Below are 26,676 nucleotides of genomic sequence, written 5' to 3'. Positions count from 1 at the left end.
AACTAAACCTTGAGGAAAATGCTGAGGTTGACAAAGTAGGTTCGCAAAACAAATGAGCACAGCTGTACCCAATTTTCATAGTGGTCCTAAGGGATTCTAATAGTTACCCCAAAAAAATTTTTTTTTAATTTTGCATTTTCAAAAGCTGTAGTTTTGAATCACATCAGCTTTCACTGAACTGTCTAGGACTTTCACATATATAATCTCTAAGTATTTGTATAATTTGTATTATATGTTACATGGCCTAAGCATCATCCATGAAGTTGACCACTCTGTTTATACATTTAAACTTAAGGTAATGATTCTAAAACTTTTATTCTCGGACATATTCTTTCTTGCTTTCCTCCTACATCCACAACATTTACCACATAAAAGGGTTTGTGGTGTTACTTTTAATAATATATTCTACAATCCTACCTTGAGCTAAAAAAAAATTTGTAAAGATCACATAATCTCTGAAGAGTTTCCCGGGAAGAATTTAGCTAAACAATTCCTGATGAATGGTGATCTCCCCTTTTCTTCACCAAAATTTCTCATGACTGTGTGATTTTACGTTCCCGAAGTTGCATGAGTTAAGTTTTTTCCAGGGTCCAGACTCATTAATGTGTGTTTAAAACTATCCATCTAATCTTTATCATATCTATCTATCTATCTATCTATCTATCTATCTATCTATCTATCTATCTATCTATGTTTTTGTAGAGATGGGGTCTCACTTTGTTCTCCAGACTGGTCTTGAACTCCTGGCCTCAATTGATCCTCCCACCTCAGTCTCCTAAACTGTTGATATCACAGGTGTAAGCCACCGCACTTGGCCTAAAACTATTGACTAAAACAGAAAACAGCTCCTCACCATCACATAGAGTATGTTCCTTCTCAAATATAAAGATACAGTCAACTCTTTTAGATTCAACATTTTTTTACTTAACTTCTCCTCCAAATCCAATTTCCTCAAATCGACGTTCATGTCTGCCACTTACCTTGAACTTTTTCTCCTCTTTTATGTTTGGGGTCCAAAATCAAGAACAATACTCTAGAAAGACTTACAATGATGAGTATGTGCGCGAATGCCGCAAAACACTGTTAGGACAAGCAGTTCCCCTCCCCTCACATACTGTATGTATAATGCCAGATTATTACCCTCAGCAAGTACACGGCATTAGCAGTGTTTCTATTTCCAAGAGTTATTTATCATGAGAACTCATTGATTTTCATGAATGAAAGTACATCATAGATAGAGATGACCAACCTATCATTAGTTTTTCAATGGTTTAGTAAATGTTGTTGGTCAATCATTCTACAGATCTAATTCATCCAAAAATAGTATTTAAAAAACAATGACTTTTTTCTTTAAAAGAGGGAGAAGACATTGGTTGAAAATAACAACAAAATGGAAGAAGCTGCAACCTTTCTGTTGACATCTGATTAAATAAACTCAGATTGAAGTTTTTTTTTTTTTTAAGGCCTGCATAATTTGCCCTACTATATACAAAGGAACCTCATTCAAGAAGAAACTAAAAAAAAAAAAATTTTATTAACAATTTGTTGGTGAAAAAGAAAACAATGTCTTTACATACATGTTTACAAAATATTTCTATAAAATAATTGTTTTCCTTTCCTTTTAAAAGATTTTTTTCATTTAGCAAAAGATTAAAACATTATTTACCACAAGCAATGAAACCCAGCACTTTTATATAAACGGTTTTATCTTCCCTTCACCCGTTTCCTTAAATTCAATACTCTTACAGGCTACCTAAGTTGATAATAACATTTAGAAGGATGAGCATGTAGTATGATTAATGGTAGAACTGTTGTGTTAGGCGATAACGCTAAAGTTATAAGTGCTACTTGAGAATATAAAGGATCTGGAGGATTTTTTAGGGTGTGGGAACATAAAGCATTCTAGAATATCACAACCAAGGGAGAAAATGCCCAACACCATCCCTGCACTCAAACATGGGACTGCTAGGTCAGAGTATTCACTCAATTAAGCTATAGTCTCCATTTTTAAGTCATGGCAAAGGATATTAAAGAATGAAGAGATTATTTGCTATCAGAAGCTACAGACTTAGAGCTAGCTTAAAAAGCGAAAACCCAAGTTCCTCTCAGGTAAGCAACGATTCGTCAAGACTATAAAGCAGGCTTTTGTTATTGCTTCTAATACATAGAAGGGAAAATGCGAGAGAGAAAAGGAGGATGGAAACAGACTGGTGTCTTCTATCTTCATTAGTATCTTTTATCTTAGATAAAATATCTTTTTCAATGATACCAGGTAATAAGTATTGCAGAATTTTAACCAGTAATACTACTATTGAAATATCTGTGTCAATTAACTTAAAACAGGGAGACAGGCAAGATGTATCTTTGCATTTACTGCTATAGTTCCCAAATACACAGAGATCATTAAAATATACAGTATCTTTTCCCAGGGATAACCAATTTAATTTATGTTCAATAGTTTAGAGTTTTAAAAAGTATTTTGGCTATTCGTATTATTTTTTGTCTTATATATTTCCATTTATGAACCTCATTATCTTCATTTGACAGAACATTATTTTTCATTGAACATGACGAAATTCCCATGATCAAAAATTTCAATGTCTTTTTTTAAAACAATCCATCTGTTACTTTCTTGAGAGTGTTCCTCAGCTGATTTGCAAATGAGTACAAAACTTGGTAAAGGTCTGTCATTTTATTCTTTAATATTGAGCACTGCAAGCTCTGTTACGAGAGAAGTAAAGTATCCCCATCATAATACTGTTCATCTTGGGCAGAAATACTCAACTTTGTTGAAAATAACTCCACTTTCAAATATTAGTCATCCTAAATTTGTACAGACGGTGGTGGCAATGTTACCACTAAAAACAAGTGTGGGGGGTTGGGGGGAAAGAACTGGGTTGAAGCTGGTAAGAACAGCTAAAGATTCTAACCAACAAGCTTTCTGTTACCACATATGATTGAAATTACTATAAAATTACTGCTAAACAATATTTTTCTAAAGCCATTTTGTCACATGAGTTGGGCACAGAAACCTCAAGCTATTACGTATGGACAAACGTTTCTTCGGTTTAAAAAGGTGAAATTCCAAGGAAAAACAAAAGAACATCTGTACCATATAAAAGCAGATACCACACACTGAACCAAAGTGCCTTTCAAGTAATAAACTAGTAATGACTTAAATACCACATATTTACCTACATTTCTATCATGTAAAAATTAATTTGTCTCCATTTAAAAAATAAGCATAAATGAATTGTGAAAATAAAGCTGTAAATAATGCAAAAATCTCTAAGTTATACTTAAAATGTAAACTAGAATCAGGCAATTTTGAATCTAATATTAGCTCTACTGTAAATACCTGAGTGAACCATGATATCCTGTAGACACTGAGTCCCCAAACCTAAATTTCAGCATAAATTATTTTAGTACTAACAATTGGTTTAACTATCCCTAGTTAATAATGTAAACATTTAGTTAAAAATTGCTTGTTATTAAAAATAAATAAACGTGAAGATTTTTTAAATGGCAAACACACACACACACACATCAGGGACTAGATTACCGCAAGGTATAGTATTTTTTCTAACACAAAAATAACAAAGAAAACCAGAAATTAGAAACTTATCTATAGCAATTATGGAGAACTGCTTTTTAAAATATAAATTTATAAACTATTTTAATTATTAAAACACTCACCATGGTTTTATCCAAGTTAGTTTTCTCTGACAACTGTACCAACTAGAGCTTCTAAGAATAGACTAACCTTGTTTGTTATTCATCAAAATAAAAACATCCACAGATACAACACTGTCAAATATAAGTAGCTGACATTAATAAAAGGAAGGAGGCACTTTTTAAACCTAATAAAGACCTGGTTGTACTTCAATACTTAGTATAGGGGTGTAAGTGGCCTGTGGTGATGAAATATATGTAAACTTTTGAAAAGAACAGACTTTTTCCGGCTTGTTTTACAAGTTATCACAAGACTGTTCACATTTAATACATGGATTCAGCTTCCAGCTAAGACTTTAAGAGGACATTTCCATTTTTAATCACACTATCTTAACACTCCTTATAGAAAGTATTTAGTGTTCAGGCCGGGTGTGGTGGCTCATGCTTGTCTGTAATCCCCTGCCTCTGGGAGGCAGAGAGGGGCAGATCATTTGAGGCCAGGAGTTCCCTGGCCAACATGGCAAAACCCATGTCTACAAAAATTAGCCAGACATGGTGGCACATGCCTGTAGTCCCAGTTACTCAGGAGGCTGAGGCAGGTGAATCACTTGAACCCAGGAGGCAGAGGTTGCAGTGAGCAGAGATTGTGCCACTGCACTCCAGCTTGGGTAATGGAGTGAGACTCCATCTCAAAAAAAAAAAAAAAAAAAAAAAAAGGATTTAGTGTTCTGAGCTGGTTTTCTGAACATATTTTTTAAACTGTCTCTGGTTTTTAACACAGATTTTCAATTTACCATACTGAGATATTTGAGATGTCAAAGAACTATGAATTTAGTAATAAATTAGGTAGTTATTTGGATATAACATGTCTAAAAAAACAACAAGATTAATTTTCAATAGTACAAGTGATATTAACAGTTACTTAGACTGTAAGCTTATTTCAATGTGCCACTGTGGCGCTTTGGGGTGGGGACATTTTAAAGCACGTATGTCCCAGGAGAAAAGGCAACTTAATTCTTTATAACTAACATATTCCTCTCTTAAACCTTATTATCCAATCTAACCACGCAGGTGATCTTTGACGATTTCTAACAAATACAACCTCAAAGGTCAAGAAATGTCCTGCCATATATTCAAGAGAACATAGCAGAACCTGAAGGTACAACAAGGTAAATAAATGGACTCTATCTACACCAATATATATCTATATACATAGATATATAAAACATAGAGAGCAAGGTATGTTTAAAGATGTTACTTTACAACCAGGATTATTATTATTATTGTTTGTTGCTGTTGTTTGAGACACAGTCTCACACTGTTGCCCAGGCTGGAGACAGTGGCGTGATTTTGACTCACTGCAAACTCTGCCTCCCAGGTTTAAGTGATTCTCCTGCCTCAGCCTCCTGAGTAGCTCAGATTACAGACGTATGCCATAACACCTGGCTAAAGACTTTGTATTTTTAGTAGAGATGAGGTTTTGTAATGTTGGCCAGGCTGGTCTTGAACTCCTCAGGTGATCTGCCCACCATGGCATCCCAAAGTGCTCAAATTACAGGCGTGAGCCACCACACCGAACCCAGGATAACTAATTACATATATTCTTTAAATGATCTGTTCTTATGGGAAAATGCTTGTGTACGCTAATCTTAGGATGATTCTATAAATAGGCTATAAGCCTCCTTAAATTTCATCTATGTTCCACCTCAAAAACCAAATAAAAAAAAAATATACTTGAGACACTAAATCACAATTTTTACACAGGAAAAGAAACAAGAAAAGTGATACGCATTTCCCACATCAATTCTTAGAAAACATAAAAACCAGTACTTCCAATTTTAGAAACATGCTATCAAAGCTGCAAGTAAGAAACATAGACAAAAGCAACAAAAAATTCAAAGAGAATACTCCATAGAGGAACCCAACTCAGAACTGACTGCATATCCTCCTCATTCTTTGATTTACAACAGTGTAATCAACTTAGTGTAGAGCTTGTTCAATTTATAAATTCCATATTCCTTAATCTTTAACAAAATCACACAAAAATTTTGTTTTAACAAAGATCACAGAATACTCTTTGACAAAATTATCCAGAAACTAAACCCATCCTTACAATCAATGTTAGGCAAGCCTAATCCTGCTCCCTGATGGTAAATAAGCCCTGGTAAAAAAATGAGAAAGTTGGGTCCAACTACAAAATAATCTACAATTTTGGTTGAACTAAATTCCATGTTTTAAATCAATTCAATGAAAACAGATAATCAGTTTTGTCCTTAAGTCACTCATATAACCACCCTATGGTTAAATACTGTATGGTTATTAGAAACAAATCTTTCTACTAGATCTACTCTTACTGTATAGTTATTAGAACCAAATCTTTCTAGTAGATCTACTCTTTTAAAAAGTTAAATACTATACCATATTTTAAATACTCTACCATATTTAAAATACATGTTGGTGGCTCATGCCTGTAATCCCAGCTTAAGGGAGGCGAGGTGGGTGGATCACTTGAGGCCAGGAGTTCAAGACCAGCCTGGCCAACATGACAAAACCCCATCTCTACTAAAAGTATAAAAATTAACTGGGCATGGTGGTGCACATCTGTAATCCCAGCTACTCTGGGTGCTGAGGCACGAGAATAGCTTCAGCCTGGGAGGAAGAGGCTGCAGTGAGCCAAGATCACTGCACTCCAGCATGGGTAATAGAGTAAGACTCTCAAAATAAATTTTAAAAATCAGAAGAACTGAATGTTTATCCTATATCTGATATTAACTAGCTAAACAAAGGGAAGTTATGAAATTTGTGTCTCATGTACTGTAACAGTAAAATTAAGGTAACAATGTCTGGCCTGTAATCCTTGAGATTAAGAGAGCAGGGGAAATGTTGTGAATCAGATTTAAAAATGTTAAAGTACAATGTTAAATAAATAAGGTGTTTTCATTCATGTCCTAAAAAGTCAAAGGTGGAAAGACCCTTAGAAGTAATATTATTCAATTCTAACTCACACTGATAAAGAAATAAACTCTAATCTAGAAATGAACAGTGACTCCTTCTAGCAAACCATTAGCAACTCACCAGCAAAGTTGTAAACAGATTCTAGTCCAGAATTTCTAGCAGTCCATAAGTATCTTTTTACTTGAGAGCTGGCTGGACATGTCATTGGGCATGCAGCTAAAGCACATTTTATTTAACTTTTTAAAATTTTTCAACACCTTCAAGTTATGGTAAACGCCATAGAACACTGCCAAATATGAGCTAGGAATCATGGGCCAACGGATTCAATTGTACCAGATAACTTACATTACCATTTATTTCATTTAGCATCATATATAGGGCCTAGGAATATTAAATTCTACCCTACTTTAAAATTACTAAGGGAGATGATTTCCATAATCAAAAACTGAAAATGAAAAGAGTCAATTAAATGATGCTTCCATTGAAAAGGTTTATGCTTTCCTGACCTTTAGAAAACACTTCACATGAAGATTATCTTTTGTTCTCCTTGCTTCAAAATTCAATTCATTGAAACTGAACAAACGGCAACTTAATATCTATTCTGTGCTAAATTCAAATTGATAGTAATTTTGTTTTCTTGAGATGGTCTCACTCTGTCACCCAGACTGGAGTCTGTGGTGGTGCGATCTCAGTTCACTGCAACTTCCGCCTCCTGGGCTCACATGATCCTCTCACCTCAACCTCCTGAGTAGCTGGGACTACAGGCACATGCTACCACACCTGGTTCATTTTTTAATTTGAATTTGAATTTTATTTTTTTGATAGAGACAAGGTCTCACTATATTGCTCAGGCTGGTCTCAAACTCCTGGACTCATGCAATCCTCCTGCCTCAGCCTCCCAAAGTGCTGGGATTACAGAAATGAGCCACCGTGTCTGGCCAAATAAAAAATTTTAAATGAAAAAAAAATTCTCAGAAAAAAACTTCCATTTATATAATAGTTAACAATACTTTTATTAAGTCAAATTCAAGTCTAAGGATTTAATTTTTAAAAAACTCACAAAACTCAGTATGATCTAATTTTTGTTTTCATCTTGTTTTACTACTTTCTACTAAAAAGTAACATCACATTCGGTAATTCAAGTATCATAGACAAAAATATTAAAATTTTTTCAAAAGTTTACAAAGACAGATTTAAAGATCAGAATTCAATCCTGCTTATAGTTGCCTCACTTGGCCTTCAATAGCTTAATAACGGTATTTAGATTCTCTTTGGTTTCATTATTAGGATGACAGGGAAAATATGACTACATCTAATAAAATTACAAACTGAACTTTGCAGTGAGAAATGTTCATTTGAACATAATTTACAATTAATAATAAAAAACAACTGCATTACAGCATACCTTTCAAAATCAAACTGGCTTTTAAAATTCTTTCCATTATTTTTATAGAGTGATTGCCAAAACTTTGCATTATTTGCATTAGAATTAAATGCACGTGCGCGTGCATTTACATACATACATACACACACACACACACACAGTAAATGTGATACATCCTAGATATAAACCACTCTGGAATCATCAGAGAACCCTAGAATAAATGACAAATCTGAAACTCCAAAGTTCTTTACATGGTACTAATGAATACTTGAAGACAGGATGGGCAAACAAATCCATCCTCAACAGTGACTTTAAAGAGGTAGAGGTTCCAGTTGTCAGCATTACTTGAGAGAGCTTTGTCAAAATGTATAGCATAGCCATAGATGACAGTATGCAAGGCCACTCAGCTGTATTTACTGGTATGTGATGGGGTACTAGAACAGGAAGTAGACAGGAAAACATCTTATGTGACAGCTGCTCCAGGTTATCCTAATATTTTGACATTAATAGGTATAAAAAAACCCACAGTCCTTCAAGTTCCTTTTCTGCTGATATGGCTGTGTTTTAGATTGAAGAAGAAACTCTGTTTAATTGAGCCATTCATTCAAAGACTAACTTTATTTTGGGAAATGGTAGAACTCTGCCCTATATTTAAATGTTTTAACAAAAACAGAATAATTAATTATTCTAAGGTTCCCCAGTAACTGGTGTACCAGTGTTCCCCTAGTAACAATTAAGCAATAATTATCAATTCATAATCTCTGTGTTTAAAGTTAGTGTTAAATGATCAAAAACAATTTTGATTTAAAAATAACTTCTCAATAGTTTTATACAAATACATTCCATTTTACTTGTATACTAGCTTTTTTTTTTAGCTTGGTGATCATAATTATACATCTCCAGGTGATACTGATGTTTGACAGTCCAGGGACCCTACTTTGATAATCACTCATCTAGCTTTTATCTGAATACTTCTAATGCTTTTATGAGGACAGAGTGAAATTTTCATTATTAGAAACTCTCATTACACAAGGCAAGTGGATCTCTTGAGCCCAGGAGTTCGAGACCAGCCTGGGTAACATGGTGAAACCCCATCTTGAAAGAAAGAGAGAGAGAAAGAGAGAGAGAGAGAGAGAGAGAGAGAGACAGACAGCGGGGGTGGGGGAGAAGGAGGGAAAGAAAAAAGAAAAGAAAAGAAAGGAAAGGAAAGGAAAGGAAAAGAAAAGAGAAAGAAAAAAGAGAAGAGAAGAGAAGTAAAAAGGAGCAAAGACAGAAAGAGGCTGGGCGCGGTGGCTCACACTTGTAATAATGCTACTTTGGGAGGCCGAGGCGGGCGGATCACCTGAGGTCAGGAGTTTGAGACCAGCCTGGCCAATGTGGCGAAAGCCCGTCTCTACTAAAAATACAAAAATTAGTCAGGTATGGTGGTGGGTGCCTGTAATCCCAGCTACTCAGGAGGCTGAGGCAGGAGAATTGCTTGAACCTGGGAGGCAGAGGTTGCAGTGAGCAGAGATCATGCCACTGCACTCCAGCCTGGGCGACAGAGCGAGACTGGGGGAGAGACTGGGAAAAAGACGGAGGGGAGGGGAAAGGGAGGCAGGAAAAGGAAAAAAGAAAGGAGGGAAGGAAGGAAGGAATTCTCATTAGAGAACATTCAATGTAAAACCAGAAGCTCCCATTTCTTACAGTTTTTCTACCTAGAACAACACAGAATACTATTCTTTCTCATATATGAAGGTCACTCAATCTGAAGAAAACTCCCTATCTTTAAACTTACCTTCTCCAAAATAAGACTCACCAATTTCTTCAACTACATCTCACTCTCTAGACTACTGAAGGCTTTTATCATTCCTTATAGACACTATAGTTCTTTATGTCCCCTTTAATAAATGGCACTTACAATTTAACACAATAAAAAAGTCTTAAATCTCAATAACAGTGTACATGTGGCTTATTAATCTACTAAATATCAGCTTTGTAAGTACACTAGGTCTTTCAACAACTGTATTATAGCACTTCCCAAATGCCAAAGTAGGTACTAACACTTGATAAATTTTTCAATGATGCAGAGTAAATGAGAAAATACCAGTGTAGTAATTTTTTCATCAACTTAAAGTTATTCAAGTTAAATTACTCTATTACTCTGAGTTTAAGTCCTTCCTAAATATTGGGAGTCACCTTTAAAATAAACTGGTAATGGAAGATGGTAGTGGTCTTTTCAAAAGTCCTTACATGGCAAAATTAAGTTTTATATTTCACAATCCTTTTTAAAAATGTTGGTCTAGTGTCCTAAAATACACAGGTAAAGAGGTTCATCTGATCTAGCTTCTGCTATCATCTAGGTAGCCAAGCACTTAGAATAATTTAAATAATTTGCAACAACCAATCACAAGCTCCACTGATCACTTTTTTAATTAGTTTATTGCAGCAAAGTAAACCTCCCAATGGGTTCCAGCAAATAAAAGGGCTTCAAAGTTATTTAACACTAATTTCCAAGACTTCTTAGTTTCCCATACCCATCTCCCACTTACCTTTATGATCCTAAATAACACTCCAACCCAGTCAATCTGACTACCTCAAATTAAGAGAGGATTGTGATGGCAGAAACTTACCACCACTTTTTGCAGTTTAGATTATTTGCCAACTTTTGAACTACAAACGACACCATCTATGACAGGAGACAGCAAATTATGGCCCACAGGCCAAATTCAGCTCACCATCTTTGTGTAAATAAACTTTTATTAGAACATATTCACATTCATTTGATTACACATTTGTCTATGGTGGCTTTTGTGCTACAATTGCAGAGGAAAATAGTTAGGACTGACTATATGGCCTCTGAAGCCAAAAATATTTACTATCTGGTCTTTTACAGAAACATTTACCAACCTATAATCTCAGGGAATAAACTATTTGCAACCAAAGCAATATTTAAGATATGTAACAATAAGATATGTAACATTTACTAGCTCAGAACACCAGTCATCCAAATGGGAATATCTAAATACAAATATCGGTATATCTGAAGTCCTTTATCCTACTCTGTATGTAGATGTTGTTGCCCACCCAAGACAGAGCACTTACTTACCTGCTCAGTGAGCTAATCTTTAACATACATTTCTCAAGGACTCACTAGCAGAATAGTGAAGAATCCATGAATATGTTGCTCTGTGCAATCTAAGGTAAAAAAAAAAAAGTTGCTACAAAACACTCAAAACTATATAATAAAGAAGCAACTGTATAGAGCTACATAAGAATTTCCTTTATATTTTAGATTCCAAATACAAAACTTTTAAAGGCACTTAAAGTAGAAAAGCTTAAGTTCAACATTTTAGGTAATATTAACTGCATTAAATAATGTAAATTAAATTTCCTTTTGTGTTAAATAACAAGATTTCGTTTCCATCTGTGTGAGGTTGAAATAAAAAGATAGTATCTCTACATTATTCATGTAGCTATTAAAAATAAATGACACTGGAACCTCTAAAAAATAAAGTCACAATATCAAAGTACTTTGAAACTAGAAAGCACTTAAGAGATCCCTCCACATTATACAAATGAGAAAGTTTCAATATGACATGAAACACTTAAGTTCAGAGAACTAATTAGTGGCCAGAAACAGAACTAGAATCCAACACTCAATCATCAGTTTGGAACTCTTTCTACTTCATGACCAAGTATGCTGATATTCTAGGAAAGCGTAGAGTGATGCTGAAATATTCTGCAGGTTTGTTTGTTTAGAGGGTTTTGGGGGGCTCACCACATTGCCCAGGCTGGTCTCAAACTGTCAAGTGATCCTCCTGCCTGCACGCTCGAGGTAGCTGGGACTACAGGTGCATACCATCATGTCCAGCTTCTAGAGTTTTAAAAGTGCAAGAACCATACTTGTACTACAGTCCAACCAACTTAGGCAACCCTCTTGTCTTTTTAAAAATCAATCAACTATAAAATTATAGAAAGACAAAAATGATTAACTGTAAAGCAACTCTTATTAGAATGATCAAAGAAACAACCGATTATGTTGTTATGCTAACCAATTGTCAAAGATCAACAAAAAATAATGATACTGAAGGGGCATAATGATGGGTACTCATATATTGTTAATTTAGCACAATCTTTCTAAAGGGTAATTTGGAAATATTTTGAAGAGCCTAAAAAGTTCTCACTGTCTAAACCACTTACTCCATTTACATGAGTATATCATAAAGAAAGAGCCTAATATAGAGATCAAATTTTACAAACAAGGATGTCTATCTCACTATTATTTATAATGGTGAAAGACTGGAACAACCTAATATCCAAAGAGAGAAGTAAATTGTGGCATATTCATACAATAGAATATCAGGCAGCCATTTTTAAAAGTCACATTTTCAAAGACATGAGTAAATATTCATGAAGTTAGGTTATAAAAAACAGGGTACATAACTATATGGTCAGTATAATCTCAAGTTTGTTATTACACACACACACAAACTTGTACACACACTCATACATAGAAATAGCATAGACAAAGACTGAAAGGAAATACAGAAAAATATTAACAGGGTTATCTCTAGGTGGTGAGATTGCAGATAATTTTTTCTCTTCTTTCTAACTTTTCAGTATTTTTCAAATTTTTTATAATAATCATGTATTAGTCTTATACTCAGAAAACATTATTTTAAAAATTCACTGTTGTCAATTTTAAAATTTTTATAGTTCATATTAAACAGTAAATATTAATCGTACTCAAAAGTATATCTAAATTATGGAAAATAAATCACTAATGTGTAAGAGTATACTTTCCACACATACATAGGTGGGCAACTTTGAATCTAAAAGGTAACATTATTTTATTTCATTCGAGCATAGAAAGTTGATATTTAATAAATAAGAAACGTAAATCTTTAAATAAAATTGGTGCAAGGCATCTAAAAATTGTGCTACTCTGGCATAACACTGGAGATATAAACACTTTCTCTAATATAATGTAGACACTCAGTGTTAGGTTAAAATAGGAATAATGCAGTACATACATGGTGACTGAATTATTAAGTGAATTATACCTTTTTTTTTTTTTTGGCCAAAGTGACTAGAATTGGTCTATGCTAAAGAAAGAAATACAACACCATACCATTATTTTAGTTGGAAGAGCCGCACCAAAAATCATGACAAAAAAATTGTGTAACCATAAGAAAATCCAGTGGCCTGTTGTTGATGACGTTAATGATCTCTTGCTAAAAATTCAAGTAAAAGAGTCAAACTGCTTAAAGTATTAAAAAAGCACAGCAGTGTATGGTCTGCAATGATTTGAAAAACACTAAGAACACTCTTCAATGTTTCCTCATTTGCAGACTATCAAACATGATCTTTGAAGTCAAGGATTGCATCTACGTCCTTTTACCAATCTTGAATATATATTCTGTTACAATATAGTAATGACACAAAGGGATGTCACAGACAAAAAGGCAAACTGCATGTAATTTAAAAAGTTAACTTTAAGATTATATGATTCTAATTTCTGATTTTTAAAAAATCATATAAATATATAAAATATAAAATACATCCTAATATATTTTTACATAAGAGCTGAGGTTTACCATTTTTAACAAAAATTCTGAGATGGAATTAATAAAAAACAATTTTCATATATACCACAGAGCAATAAGTTTAAATCAGACTATTTTGAGTTGTGTAGCCCTTTATTAGCAACTAAAATAGAAGGTATCTGTTGTACAACATGGGTAGTAATTGACTATAACTGGAGATTTATTATATTCTAATACAGATCATTTATAAATGCAATTTCTTTATTAAAAAGCTTCCACCTTTTTGTTTGTTTGTGTACAATTTGCAAAACTATTCTGAAAGCGGAATATATGTGCACAAGTCTGCAAAGAGTGCAAATTTAGGATATGGTAAATGCTTTACAAGTTACTTTCAAAAAACTGTCTGCCACAACTGAGCCTTTACATTGTCATCTTTTTTGATGAAAACATTTTGATGCCAGCCTTCCTTCCACTGCCCTAAACTATAAAGCATTTTTTAATGAGTTGAAATTAAGGAAGGACTACACCTACTAGAAAAAAAGAGAAGAAAGTTCTATTAGTTTGAGGTTTCAGAATCCCCCCAAACCAGGACCAGTATCTTGGTAAAGGCTAGGCTGGGACCCCGGACAGAGTATGAGAATGTGCAGGTGGCATCCCTGAGGATTCAGAGCTTCAGTGGACTGTGAGTGCTCCAGCTGCATAACTCACTGAACTGTCTTGCCAGTTTCTACACTGGCTTGACTGGGCATAATTCAAAAAGGAAAAGCTCATATTCATTCCATTCTTCTGGAGCTCTGTGATAGCCTAGAAAAAAGAAAAATTTAGTTAGGACACACATCACATAAAAAAGTGGGCACTCAATGTGTTTGTGGTTTGACTTTGTCCACTTCACAGCTGAAGCCTAGATACCTCTTTTGCTCTTTTGTTACTTGAATTTCTCTTGTTGTATCATATTAAAATAGAAAAAAAAAAAGAATTCCTTATCATTCTCTCAAATAACTTCTAATCTTGTTTCTTGATAATTAAGCATCAGTCATCATTTACCTTCTCTCTCCCTGTAATAAGGCCATTTTTTAAACCCTTTTTAACTTTTTAAATATATTCTCTTCACTGTATAAACCAAATCCCTGGCTACTTCTGTCTTAAGACATCAGAGTCTTTATCTGACTTTGACTAAATTTGAAATGTATATAAATTAAAATCCAGATCTAAAAGGTATATGCTAGGATTTTTACTTTAATTGTAGATTGGTTCAGCATTTACTTTATAATAAAAATTTTATTTGATTCAATTAAGATTTTAGGAAATTAGTACAGTTTATTCTAGCTTCAATTTCAAAAAAAGCTTTTCTTTGAATCAATCAATACAGTTTAGAAGAAAAACCCTTCCTAAAAACTCACTATATATTACCTTTCAAATCACATTAAAATAATACTGGACTTAAGGTCCTACCTTAGTCTATTCTGGACTATATTATCTTCTCCATTATTTCCCTGCCTCTCCAAATGAGCCCATTGTTACTTTCTCCTCCCAATCCTGAGTATACACTTTCTTCTTTCTTAATGAATGTCATATTTTCATTCTTCTCGAATGAAAATTAATAGTTTTCCTAATTAGAAGAAAAAAATAATGCTATTTCTCTTTCTAAAATCCAGCTAACCAAAACTTCTGACTCTTATCATTCCTTAACTTAAGTAAGCGTTATTTTTGTTTTAATGAGAAAAACACACATCATCTGTCTTGCTTTATCACATTATGAACATCTTAAGTTTAAGAGCAGAATCTTCCATTTATTTTTTATAGAGTCTAGACCACTAAATAAAACCAAAAAAGTAGTAAGACCATATATCTCTTAAAAGGTCATGTTGGTTTGTATTTATAAAGAGCATATTGGAACTAAGAGTCAAGAGAAAATGTGGGTCTCTATTCTAAATAACTTTCTGTATTTAACAGAAAGTATGGAACTGTATTCCAATGATAAATAACTTTATTCAAGTGACCAAAAGCAATGGAACTCCAAATTATATTAAAGATACTAAAAAGAAACTTGACCATAGGCACATAAAACCAATGATGCCATTGTATCACAACGATAATGAGATATTTTGGAGTATTATATGACCAAATGTTAAAAGTCAAGGCTTCCTAAGGATACTTACATTTAATAACACCCCAATGGGATGTCTTCCACATATAGTATTATGGTATTTCTTCAAGTAATTGCTAAAAGATACAGGGTCTAATTGTTCTATAATACTCATACCCTAAAAAAAAAAAAAAAGAGGAAGAAAAAAATAAAAGAAAAAGGACAATATTTATTATTTCCTAATTATATTTTAAAACTGTTACTTAAACATAATTCTTCAATTAGGGAGACACAAAGAAAACAGATTAAATAAACCTTGTGAAACATCAAACTCATTCATCAAAGCTATTACCATTATAGTCAACTCTCTACTAACAGAAAACTTTTAATCCCCAGTTTATTTTCTCCAAACCCCAGGTATGTTTCTATACTACTTTAACCAGTTGTCATTCAGCTGACAATCCTCAAACATTTCATAATATCTTTCTTCCATAGAAAGAATACACAAAAGTAAATCTGCTGTGAAAATTTGTATATGAAACTTAAAATTTAATTTACTTTGTGGCTGTTTTCTCCATATCCGTTATATTCTTCCTGTTATTGGCATTAAAAATCAAGAGTTAATTGTAATTGAACTATTTCCACAACATATACTTAAAGGTATTTTAAATCACCAGCATTAAATAATCTAGGTTTGTGGAAAAAAAATACCACGAATTAAGAAAAAAGTTAGCATATTTTAATTAATTTAAAGCTCATGATAAAGGCAGGCTTAAGCAACACAGATCTTTTTTTTTTTTGAGCTGGAGTCTTGCTCTATCACCCAGGCTAGAGTGCAGTGGTGGGATCTCGGCTCACTGCAACCTCTGCCTCCTGGGTTCAAGCAATTTTCCTGCCTCAGCCTCCCAAGTAGCTGGGCTTACAGGCACACACCGCCACACCCAGCTAATTTTTGTATTTTTAGTAGAGACCGGGTTTCACCATGTTGGCCAGGCTGGTCTTGAACTCCTGACCTCAAGGGATCTGCCCACCTCGGCCTCCCAAAGTGCTTGGATTACAGGCATGAGTCACCACACCCAGCCTACAACACAGATCTCTTATGAACAAGATTAACAATAAAGGAAAGCTTTTTATCTCTTTATTCTTTAAGCTAGAATGCCTTGTTTTCACATCTTAATACAGAATAAAATTTGTCAAACTATTGTAAAAACAACCACTATGACTTGAACATTAGTTTATACTAAATTCTACAATCTCCAAATACATTCAAATAATGCATTTACAACTCATAAATATATAGCAACTTTAACTCACCAAGTCGGGGAAATAAATCATTGATTCTAGCTGATTATACATACACCAATTATATTATTTTCTTACTCAGTTAAAACATTTTCTATTAAATAAACTGGATTCATACTCTCTGGGAGAAACCTAAATGGTGGTTTAGGGACTTAACTGGTTATTTTGTGTTTTTGTTTTTATTTCACATTTTAAAAAAACAGATACAGTGTAAAAGCACCAAAAGTAATCAAATAAACATCCGTTGAAACCAAAAGTCATCTGGAAAATGATAATCAGTGGGTAACATAGAAATTTTACAGTGGCAGCATCAAAATTTAATTCTATAAAAAACTTTCCTTCAGAATATTCAACTCCTTCACAAACATTATCAATATTCCATATATATATATATATATCTGAAACATAGACATATACATGTGCAATCAACTTTGAATTGCTTGCACATCAATTAGCCACTCTCGGATTGGTCCACAACCAGTTTGTAATGCTAAGTTGGTTGTTCCCTGCCAACCACAGTGCTTCCAGGTCAACACTCTCCACTGACACTTGGTATATAAGCTCAGAGAAATACAAACTTAAAAGTTAAACCTAAGATGGGCCAGGCATGAGGTGGCTCATGCCTATAATCCCAGCACTTTGGGAGGCTGAGGCGGGTGGGTCACCTGAGTTCAGGAGTTTGAGACCAGCCTGGCCAACACGGTGAAACCCCATTTCCACTAAAAATATAAAAATTAGCCAGTCATGGTGGCACACGCCTATAATCCCAGCTACTTGGGAGGCTGAGACAGGATAATGGCTTGAACCTGGGAAGCAGAGGTTGCAGGGACCCGAGCTTGTGCCACTGCACTCCAGCCTGGGCGACACAGCAAGATTCCGTCTCAAAAAACAAACACACATACACATACACACACATACACACACACACACACACACACACACACAAAGTTAAACCTAATATAAATAATATCATAATTCTGATGCCAAAAACATTACAGTACATTTCTAACCCAAGAATGGATGGCACTAATGCAGAAATGGAATTATAAATCTCTTCCATAAATAATGGATGATCAAGATATAACTTCCCTAGAGCTAAATGAACAGAGGCCTAAAACAGGCAAAAGTCCTGGTTCTAAATTTCTAATTGCAGACTCTTTCTCACTGACTATTCTGATGTATTAGAGTATAACAAGACTCATACTAACAATTCTTTGAACACTTACATAGCTACAACTTGCATACATATTGTAGGTGAACTTTTAATGCTCTGGAATGAAGTCTATCTAGGACAGCTTACCTTAAATATAAATCATTTATTAATAAATAATGTGACACCAAGATTCTAATGTACATTTTAATATTAAAATCTCAAAGCACATTCAGAACAAACATCACATTTAACTGATATGAATTTAAACAGAAGAAAACTAATGATCACATTTCAGAAGACAAAGAATTCAAAGTAACTGGTCAAGAAAACCTAACACAGAAAAACAGGAAATTAAATGCAGAAAAGATACTAGTAAGTAAAGAGTTAAAAATGAAGATATACTGGTTAAATTACGAGAGAAAATAAAAAATTGATATGAGTTAAGAAATTAAATGTGCAAAAATTTTAATTCTTTAAAGTGTGCTATAAACCTACTAGTGCAAAAATTAATTCAATTATACTTAATTAGCTGACACAAGTGTCTCTTTATAAGGAAAGACAGGGGAAAACTAAGGCTTTTCTCATAGGTGAACCTCTAATTGAAAAATTCATGAAGTAGGCAAACAAAAGCAATAATGATAAAATTTAGAAATGGAACATTATTAACTAATACAGAATAATGGTGAATACACTTTTAGATATACCTATGTTTTTATGTTAACAGCTATGAGATTACTATTAGGAAAATTCCAAAAAGACAGAAATGCTACTTCAATGCTGGTGGCAAAAGTCCAAGACGATGAAAAAGAATATCCTTCCCTAATTATGCTGAATTAACTGTTTTATTTCTTAAAATAGTAGAAGATATCATCAGTGAGTCTAAAGTCCAGGCAATGAGAGCTTCCTAAAGCCTAGGATAGTGATAATTTGATTGTTCACATAAACTTGACCTAATGTGGAGGAGTGAAATGGGTCACTATACTATTCATTCAGCTCTAAGATGCTCTAAGATAAGGCAGACATTATAAACACCAAAAGCCCATCCATCAAGGATACAGGTTTCTGAGGAATTTAAGTTTCAGAAAGAAATCCACAAATTAAGGATACAGGTTTCTGACGAATTTAAGTTTCAGAAAGAAATCCACAAATTGAAAGCAAACTCCCTAAATTTAAGGGGTGAACCAATCTATCATTGTGTTGACTCTTCAAGTAATCGGTGAATGTTTGTGATGTCAAACTCCAAGTGGCAACCCTAAACTAAATAGGCAGTATTAACTGACAAAGCTCAAATTCAGGACTCTGATAAGACAACAAATTATCTTCCCTCTTTAAAAAAGTTTGCCTAGATTTAATAAAATGACAATCTAACAATTATCACCCAGAAGTAAATCTCTCCCAAAAGTAATAAATGCAAAGGAGTAGCAAAACTTTTAGAGGCACTTATGAAATAAAAACTAGAATCATTCCAACCACATAATTAACACCACATTATCAAATCATTAGAATTTTGGGTTTATAGTTTAAAGGATATACATTTATATTTGCAGATAAGTACATATTTAGTGACGTGGGGTAGGAAAAGGAAATACTCTAGTTTCTTTAAGAGGCATCAAGATAAAATCGTTAACAGTGAAAGTTTTATGGAAAAAACTCACCTTAAAAATAGCACTGCTAAGTAATGTACTAATAAATGGCTATCTTACAAGCGATGTTATAAAACTTACTAAGAAGCTATTGGCTTAGGTTCAAGAGAAAGAAGTGACAAATGAGGTGACAAAGGAACAATTTTCACTTTTAAAATAGTAGGAAGGAAGAAGAGTAGTTCATGTTCAAATTAAGTGAAGTAACTGATAAATTTAAAAGAAAAAGAAGTTACAACAGATGAATACAATGACATTTTCAGATTATCCTTGCCGAATCATAATTTGCCAATGTCCATAATGAAACACTGGTCTACACCCAAAAGAGTAGTATAATAAAAATGATAACCTATGACCATCTCATATGAATAACTATGACTAATATTTCAAGTAAGTAAAGTTTACAAGATCAATATCTCCAAATAGGTTCTGCTTTAGTCACAGTAATTATTGACATCGCAAAGCACTAATTACCAAAGAAATTGGTCTATAGCCAAAAAAATTGCAAGACTTTCAGAGTTTAGATATCCTATGCTACAGTTACATAATTTTTCCCAACTACATTTGGTAGTTCATTCTATATTTTGTGTTTTTTCACATAATTAATTTCTAAGATATTCAAGTGCTAGATATATAAACATTTTGCAATAAGAAGAATAGCTATTTTTCTTTTGCAACTTAGAAATGGTTTTATTTTCTAGCCTTGTAATAACTATATTTGGTAATAGTTTCCAGTTAAAAAGGACCAAAACTTAATTAACATGCTAATTTTGAACAGATGTAATCTAAAATTTTATACTTAGTTTCTTTTTACTCTATCAAACTTTCAAAATGTATACTTATTACTGCAATTCAAAATCGTTAACATTTTTATAATGCTTATGCAGAGAACCATCCAAGTACATTTTGTCTGAAAAGATCACATATGAAAACTAAGATATTGGTTCTCAAACGAATTAAATTATTTATAATATAAAATAATCTCTTAGAAAAGAAATACGACAAAGTACATTCACCATCTGATTAATCAATTAAGACAATACATTATTTAATTCTGCCTAACAGCAAGTGTACATATATATATGTAATATAAACACATCTAAGTTTATGTCTAGAGCTAACCATTCTTATTATTTTGACCCATGTATTCTAACTCCCAAAATTGACTTGTAATTTGAATCAACAGTATGCTAATAAAATAGAACACTTATGAGCCATTTAAAAATTCTAAATATAAATAAAAATATCTCAACAAATGGACCACAGAAATAAACTCCAAGTCCACATGTTAAAATCAAACATTAAATTCAAGCATATTAATATGAAGCAAATACTCAATATTTATTCAGAATTTTTCAATATTTGAGACAGGGTCTCAGCAAATTTCAACAAAGTTCCACAACTGAGTTCTGTTGCAATAACAGGGTTAATGATTACTATAGTAAGCAATCTCATCTCTGTCCTGGCTTTAATGATCTACTAAGACCTCCCAAACTTACATCTCTAGTCGGATTGAAAGCCTTCTCCGAGCTCCAAACCAAAACAGTCAACCCATTAGCAAAGTCCTTTTGACTCTTATTTCTGAAAAGATCTGAACTCCATCCACTTCATTCTATCTCCACCAACATCACCACAGTCCAAGTTACTATCATCTCTCCCTTGAACTTCTGCCAATGGCCCATTGTTGCTACTCCTTTTTGTTTTTTTTTGTTTTTGTTTTTGTTTTTTTTGAGACAGAGGCTCGGCTCTGTCCCCAGAGCCAGAGTGCAGTGATGTGATCTCAGCTCACTCTAACCTCACCTCCACCTACTGGGTTTAAGCGATTCTCCTGCCTCAGCCTCCTGAGTAGCTGGGACTACAGGCATGCACCACTATGCCTGGCTAATTTTTGTATTTTTAGGAGAAAGGGGGTTGTGTCATGTTGGCTAGGCTGGTCTCAAACTCCTGACCTCAACTGATCTGCCCGCCTCAGCCTCTCAAACTGCTGGGATTACCGATGTGAGCCACCACCCCTAGCCCCATTGTTGCTACTTCTGACCCTCCTGTATAATCCATTTGCCACACAACTACCAGAGTGACCTTAAAAATAATGCAAATTATATCATCTCACTTCCTTTATATTGTATTTATATAAAGTTCTTCCCCTCAATTATTACCCTATACTATCAGCTCCCTGCCTCTTTTATACACACCACTCTTCTTACTCTTATGCACCATACTCCCACAACACTGGCTTTTTCCTTTTCTTCTAACACACCAGCCTCTTTCCAAACCTAAGATCTTTGCACTGGCAACTTCTCCGGTCTAAAATGCTCTTCCCTCTGATCTTTACTTGGTTTGCTCTTTCTTATCATTCCGAACTCACTTTAATTTTCATCCTCAAGGTAGTCTTTCTCAGACCACTCAATCCAAAGCCTCTAATCATTTACCATCATTTACGGTTTTAGGTATTTTCTGCACACATTACTACTTGAAACTAATTAATATATTTCCTTACCTTTTAAAATTAACATGTATCTCCTCCAATTAGAAGTTTTATGACAGTAAGAACCATGTTTGTTTATTGCTGTATCTCCACCAACGCCTCAGGATGTATACGTACTCAAAAATAACTGGCAAAATGAAAATCCAAATGTCGATCTGATTGACATCTCTACTTAGATGTCTTAAAGGCAATAGCAAACATAACATATCCCTAACAGAATTTATGATCTTCCTGCCCCACCAAAAAAAATGTTGGTCCTTTCTTCCTGTGCTTATGGCCTAAATAAATAATGTAACCATCCAACCAGCAGCAAAGCCAAAAATTTAGGAGTCATCCTTGACATTTCCTCGACCCCCACAAGCTCAATCTACCTCCAAGTCCCATCATCAATTTGTCTCCTAAATATACTGTATATATTTCTGTCCCTCTCTTCTACCACCATCACTCCACCCACTGTCTAAATTACCATCGTTTCTCATCTGGACTACCTAACTGGTCTACATGTATCTCCTCCAGCCTCCTTCCAACCCATTTGCTACACTGCAGTCATATGGTCTATTCAAATACAAAACCAACTTTATCACTTCCCTATTTAAGATCCTTCAAGACAGCTGTTCTAGAGTCTTTAAGCTTCATTTCTCACCACCCTCCCCATCTATTATCATTCATTCAACAAATGTATATATTGTGTACCCACTGACAGGCACTGGGATGGAAAAATGGACAAAGTCCCTGTTCTCATGAAGCTTATATAATCCAATGAGGGAGATAACCCCAAGACAAATCAACAAATGAATAATAAGTCATGCAGTAATAAATACCTAGAATAAAAATACAGCAGGGTAAGGTCAATGAACAGCTGTTCATCCAAGGAGCCTAATGGAAAATGATGCACGCTTTTTGGCTGTCACAATAATTTGAAGATGCTATTGGGACTCAGTGGGATTCCAGGGATGCTGACACAAGACAGTTTCATACACAAAGACTGTTCTCCATCCATAAAACTACAGAATATCTACAGCCTTAATTATCTATACATAAATTCTACTTTGTATACAAACAGAAATAAGTTTTGCATTGATTTTAATATACAATGAGTTTCCCAGGAATAAAACTATCATGCAAAGTGAGGGAAGACTGTACTTGTTTTGTTTACAAGTTTACTAAGAATTGTTCACCATTTTGGAAAATCAAGTCACTAGCAATGGCACTTAGTAATTTCAGTCACTAACACATACCTGTGTAAGTGTGTATCTGTAGCTGTTTTTACATTAATAATACTATTCATAAACATTTGAATACTTCATTGTATCTTCTAATTTAGTTGTGCCTGGGCATTTACATTCTTAAATACATATTTATTATAAATTCCTTTTATTTCCTTTACATGTTACAGTTAGGAGAGTCATGTTTTCAAATTGCATACAGGAAGATTATATCCATTAATTTATTCATTTGAAAAATATGTACTGACCACCTACTTATATTCTAATCACTATTCTAGGCACTTTGTATACATCAGTGAACAAAACAAATATCCTGATTGACAGAAATGTAGTTAAGTATTTAGATTTTTAGAAGAAAAAGTGGAACAGGGTATGGTGGACTGAGAATGCTGCAAGGGTAGGATGTAGGATACAAGATTAAATAGAGTAGTCAGAAGGCCCCACTGAGAAGGTGAGAGCTAAGCAGACTTGAGGTAAGTGAGACAGTCAAGTGCAAAACAGGCAAAAGCCCTAAGCTAGGCACATACCTGACATTATCAAGGCACAGTAAGGAGATCAGTGTGTCCACAGTAGAGTGAAAGAAGAGTAAAAGTAAGAAGATGGAGGGCTCTTAACATTTGGGGGCTGCAAGTCACGTTGGTCCTTTTTGCCTACCCATTGTAAAGACACTGGCTTTTATTCTGACTGAAAGGGGGCAATTTTACAGGAGATACGGAGCAGAAGAGTAACATGATCTGATTTAGATTTTAAAATAATTGCTTTGGTTCCTACTTTAAGCTACCTGAGACTGACAAACACAAGAGTAGGTCTAAGAAGACCAGTCAGGAAAGTGGAAGGATAGGACCACCATCATTTGAATTAAGAAAGTCTATGAGTAGAACAGGTCTTGGTGGGAAGAAAATCAGGAACTCCGTTTGGAATGTGTTTAGTATGAGCTGTTTATAAGACATCCAAGTGGAAATTATGTATGGTGTTTGAAAATGTGGTTCTGGCAGGAGTTACTCTTACATTTTTGGTGCAAAAAGCATTACTTTTTCATAAAATTTAGTACAAACTTGCTAAAGACCATGTCCAGGAAGACTTTATTTACTTTGAAAATTTTTAGTACTGAGGTATCTTTCAAAATTATTTTCTGTATGATTACTTAACCAAAAAAAGGGTAATTTTAATGACAGGGAAAAATTTACATGCATAACATTAATAATTTATATTTCACATATATACAGCCATTCCTCCTTATAGATTCTTTCCTAAATGAATAAAATATAAGACAAAAAAGGTTAAACTGGGGCAAAATGAGAATCATACAGGTGATATAATCTTAAGTCAAATCTCTCTAAGACCTCAAATTAGGAATTAATGTTACTGGAAATTCTGAAGTAATCTCACAGTTCCCATCTTTAAAAACTCCTCCTTTGACTGTGTTTCCCTGGATCTCCTCATCTACCAAGTCAGTTAACATTTAAACACTGCTCCTTTCTGTCATACTCAAAACTAGTAGAGAACAATTTTTCACATTTGGTTTTTGCCTCTTCGTTCCAATTTACCTTCTAACCTGATTCCACTGAAACTGCTCTTGCAAGGTTCTTAATTCACCTCTGTGCAGCATTTGATACTCTTCCTCCCTCTTTGCTAAATAAAGCTCATCCTCTCTGTGATATTGCTCGTTCTCAGTTCTCTCTAAGCAGAATTCTACTGACTCTTCTTTATCTCCTCTTCCACTTAATGCTGGTATGTCCATCTGATCTAACTCCCCCTTTGTTCCTACTCCTTATACTCTCTCTGGAGATTGACTCTGTGAACAATGGCATTAACATCCTTTCTTCCCATCTATTCCTCATACATCAATAATTTCAAAATGTTTATCTCCATCCAGACCTACCTTCATGTTCTAAACCAGTACTGTCCAATAAAAATATAATGCAGGCCATATATGTAATTTTAAAATTTATTGTATCCATATTTTAAAAATAAATGGGTAAAATTTATTTTAAGATATTTTATTAAACACAATCTGGCAGTATCATTTTATAATATAATCAAGATAGATTATTTTTGAGATATTTTTGTTCCTTTTATACTACATGTTCAAAATCCGGTGTATATTTTACACTTACAGCATACCTCAAGTTGTATAACCACACTTCACATACTCAATAAATACATGTAATTGGTGGCTACAGTATCAAAAAGTGCAGTTCTAAACAACACAAAAGCCATGTCTAAAACTGAACTCATCTTTTTCTTTAAATCTGTCCCTCTTATATTCCCTGTATTAGTGTGTACATCTATATACACACGGAAGCCAGAAATCATCCCACATCCCACCACTCCCTTAACATGACACACCCAATTAATCCCTAAAGTCCTTTTCATTCTACCTCCTAAATGTATCTCAGCTCTCTATATTGTAATGGCTGTTTCTAAGTATGTTCAATCACTGGACTCTAACTTCCATTAAGTCATGGACTATGTTTTCTCTTGTTTATGTCTTCAATACTGCACAGAGTACCAGACAAACAGCAGATACCCATTAACCATTTGCTTTGACAATCATTAATCATTTGCTATACGGACAAAGCCAGAAAAAGTTTTCTGAGGCAACTGAGAACTAAACCTCAGAATAAAAAGTCAAAGGAGAGTTAATCAACTGAAATGAAAACATCAAGAAGCCAAAAGAGAAGACAATACATTAAAATCCAAATAAAATTCTAAAGGTAAAAGTATTGGACAATAATTGGATTTAAAGTAGCAACTAAGCTAAGTTTACATATGATAAACACACTAAGTAACGAACTTTGCATTCATTACATTTGGCTTTAATAAAATATACTACATGACATATTCTATTAATACATTCAAATCCAGATTCCTTACTAAAATATTTGATCTACTTTAGACCAAATAATCTTATACTAAAACATATGCATAAGGTTTAACACATTGGTAGAGTTGATTTGAACAAACTGAAGACTTATAAGCTGATAGAATTTAAAGACAATTTAGAGACCATCTAGTCCAAGTCTATCTTCTTCCGGATAAGGAAATGAAAACTAGAATATTAAAATAATCTGTCAACGGTCATAGAGAGCAAGTTAGAGTTGTTCTGCTATATTTAATACTGTTTATGAGTAAATCCCAAAATTATTTGTGTTATTTAAAAAATTAAAATAAGTATCATCAGCTTAGGCAACATGGTGAAACCCCATCACTAAAAACTAAAACTAAAACTAAAAATAATTAGC

At 33.9% G+C, this 26,676-nt stretch overlaps 1 protein-coding gene and 1 long non-coding RNA gene across 5 annotated transcripts in view; both read right to left on the bottom strand.

The window, feature by feature from the left end:
* Nucleotides 1-2,586: 2,586 nt before the first annotated feature.
* LOC144333801 (uncharacterized) lies at nt 2,587-11,910 on the bottom strand. The gene is made up of 3 exons (XR_013402862.1): nt 11,772-11,910; nt 11,100-11,188; nt 2,587-2,721 (listed from the first exon to the last, which is right to left on the bottom strand). It is a non-coding gene; the product is annotated as an uncharacterized LOC144333801 (long non-coding RNA).
* A 1,763-nt stretch (nt 11,911-13,673) lies between these two features.
* Nucleotides 13,674-26,676, bottom strand: part of MEMO1 (mediator of cell motility 1) — a 143,537-nt gene continuing 130,534 nt past the window's right edge. For all 4 annotated transcript variants that reach the window (XM_015112051.3, XM_015112052.3, XM_015112053.3 and 1 more), the window contains 2 exons: nt 15,699-15,803; nt 13,674-14,343 (listed from right to left, as the gene is read on the bottom strand). In XM_015112051.3, coding sequence (XP_014967537.1) covers nt 14,212-14,343; nt 15,699-15,803 — 237 coding nt within the window. In that variant the 3' untranslated portion in view covers nt 13,674-14,211. The remainder of the gene's footprint in view (nt 14,344-15,698; nt 15,804-26,676) is intronic.

This window comes from Macaca mulatta, chromosome 13, assembly GCF_049350105.2.
Source record: "Macaca mulatta isolate MMU2019108-1 chromosome 13, T2T-MMU8v2.0, whole genome shotgun sequence".
Lineage (NCBI taxonomy): Eukaryota > Metazoa > Chordata > Mammalia > Primates > Cercopithecidae > Macaca > Macaca mulatta.
The sequence above is the reverse complement of the archived record's forward strand: the minus strand, read 5'-3'. Positions and strand labels throughout refer to the sequence as shown.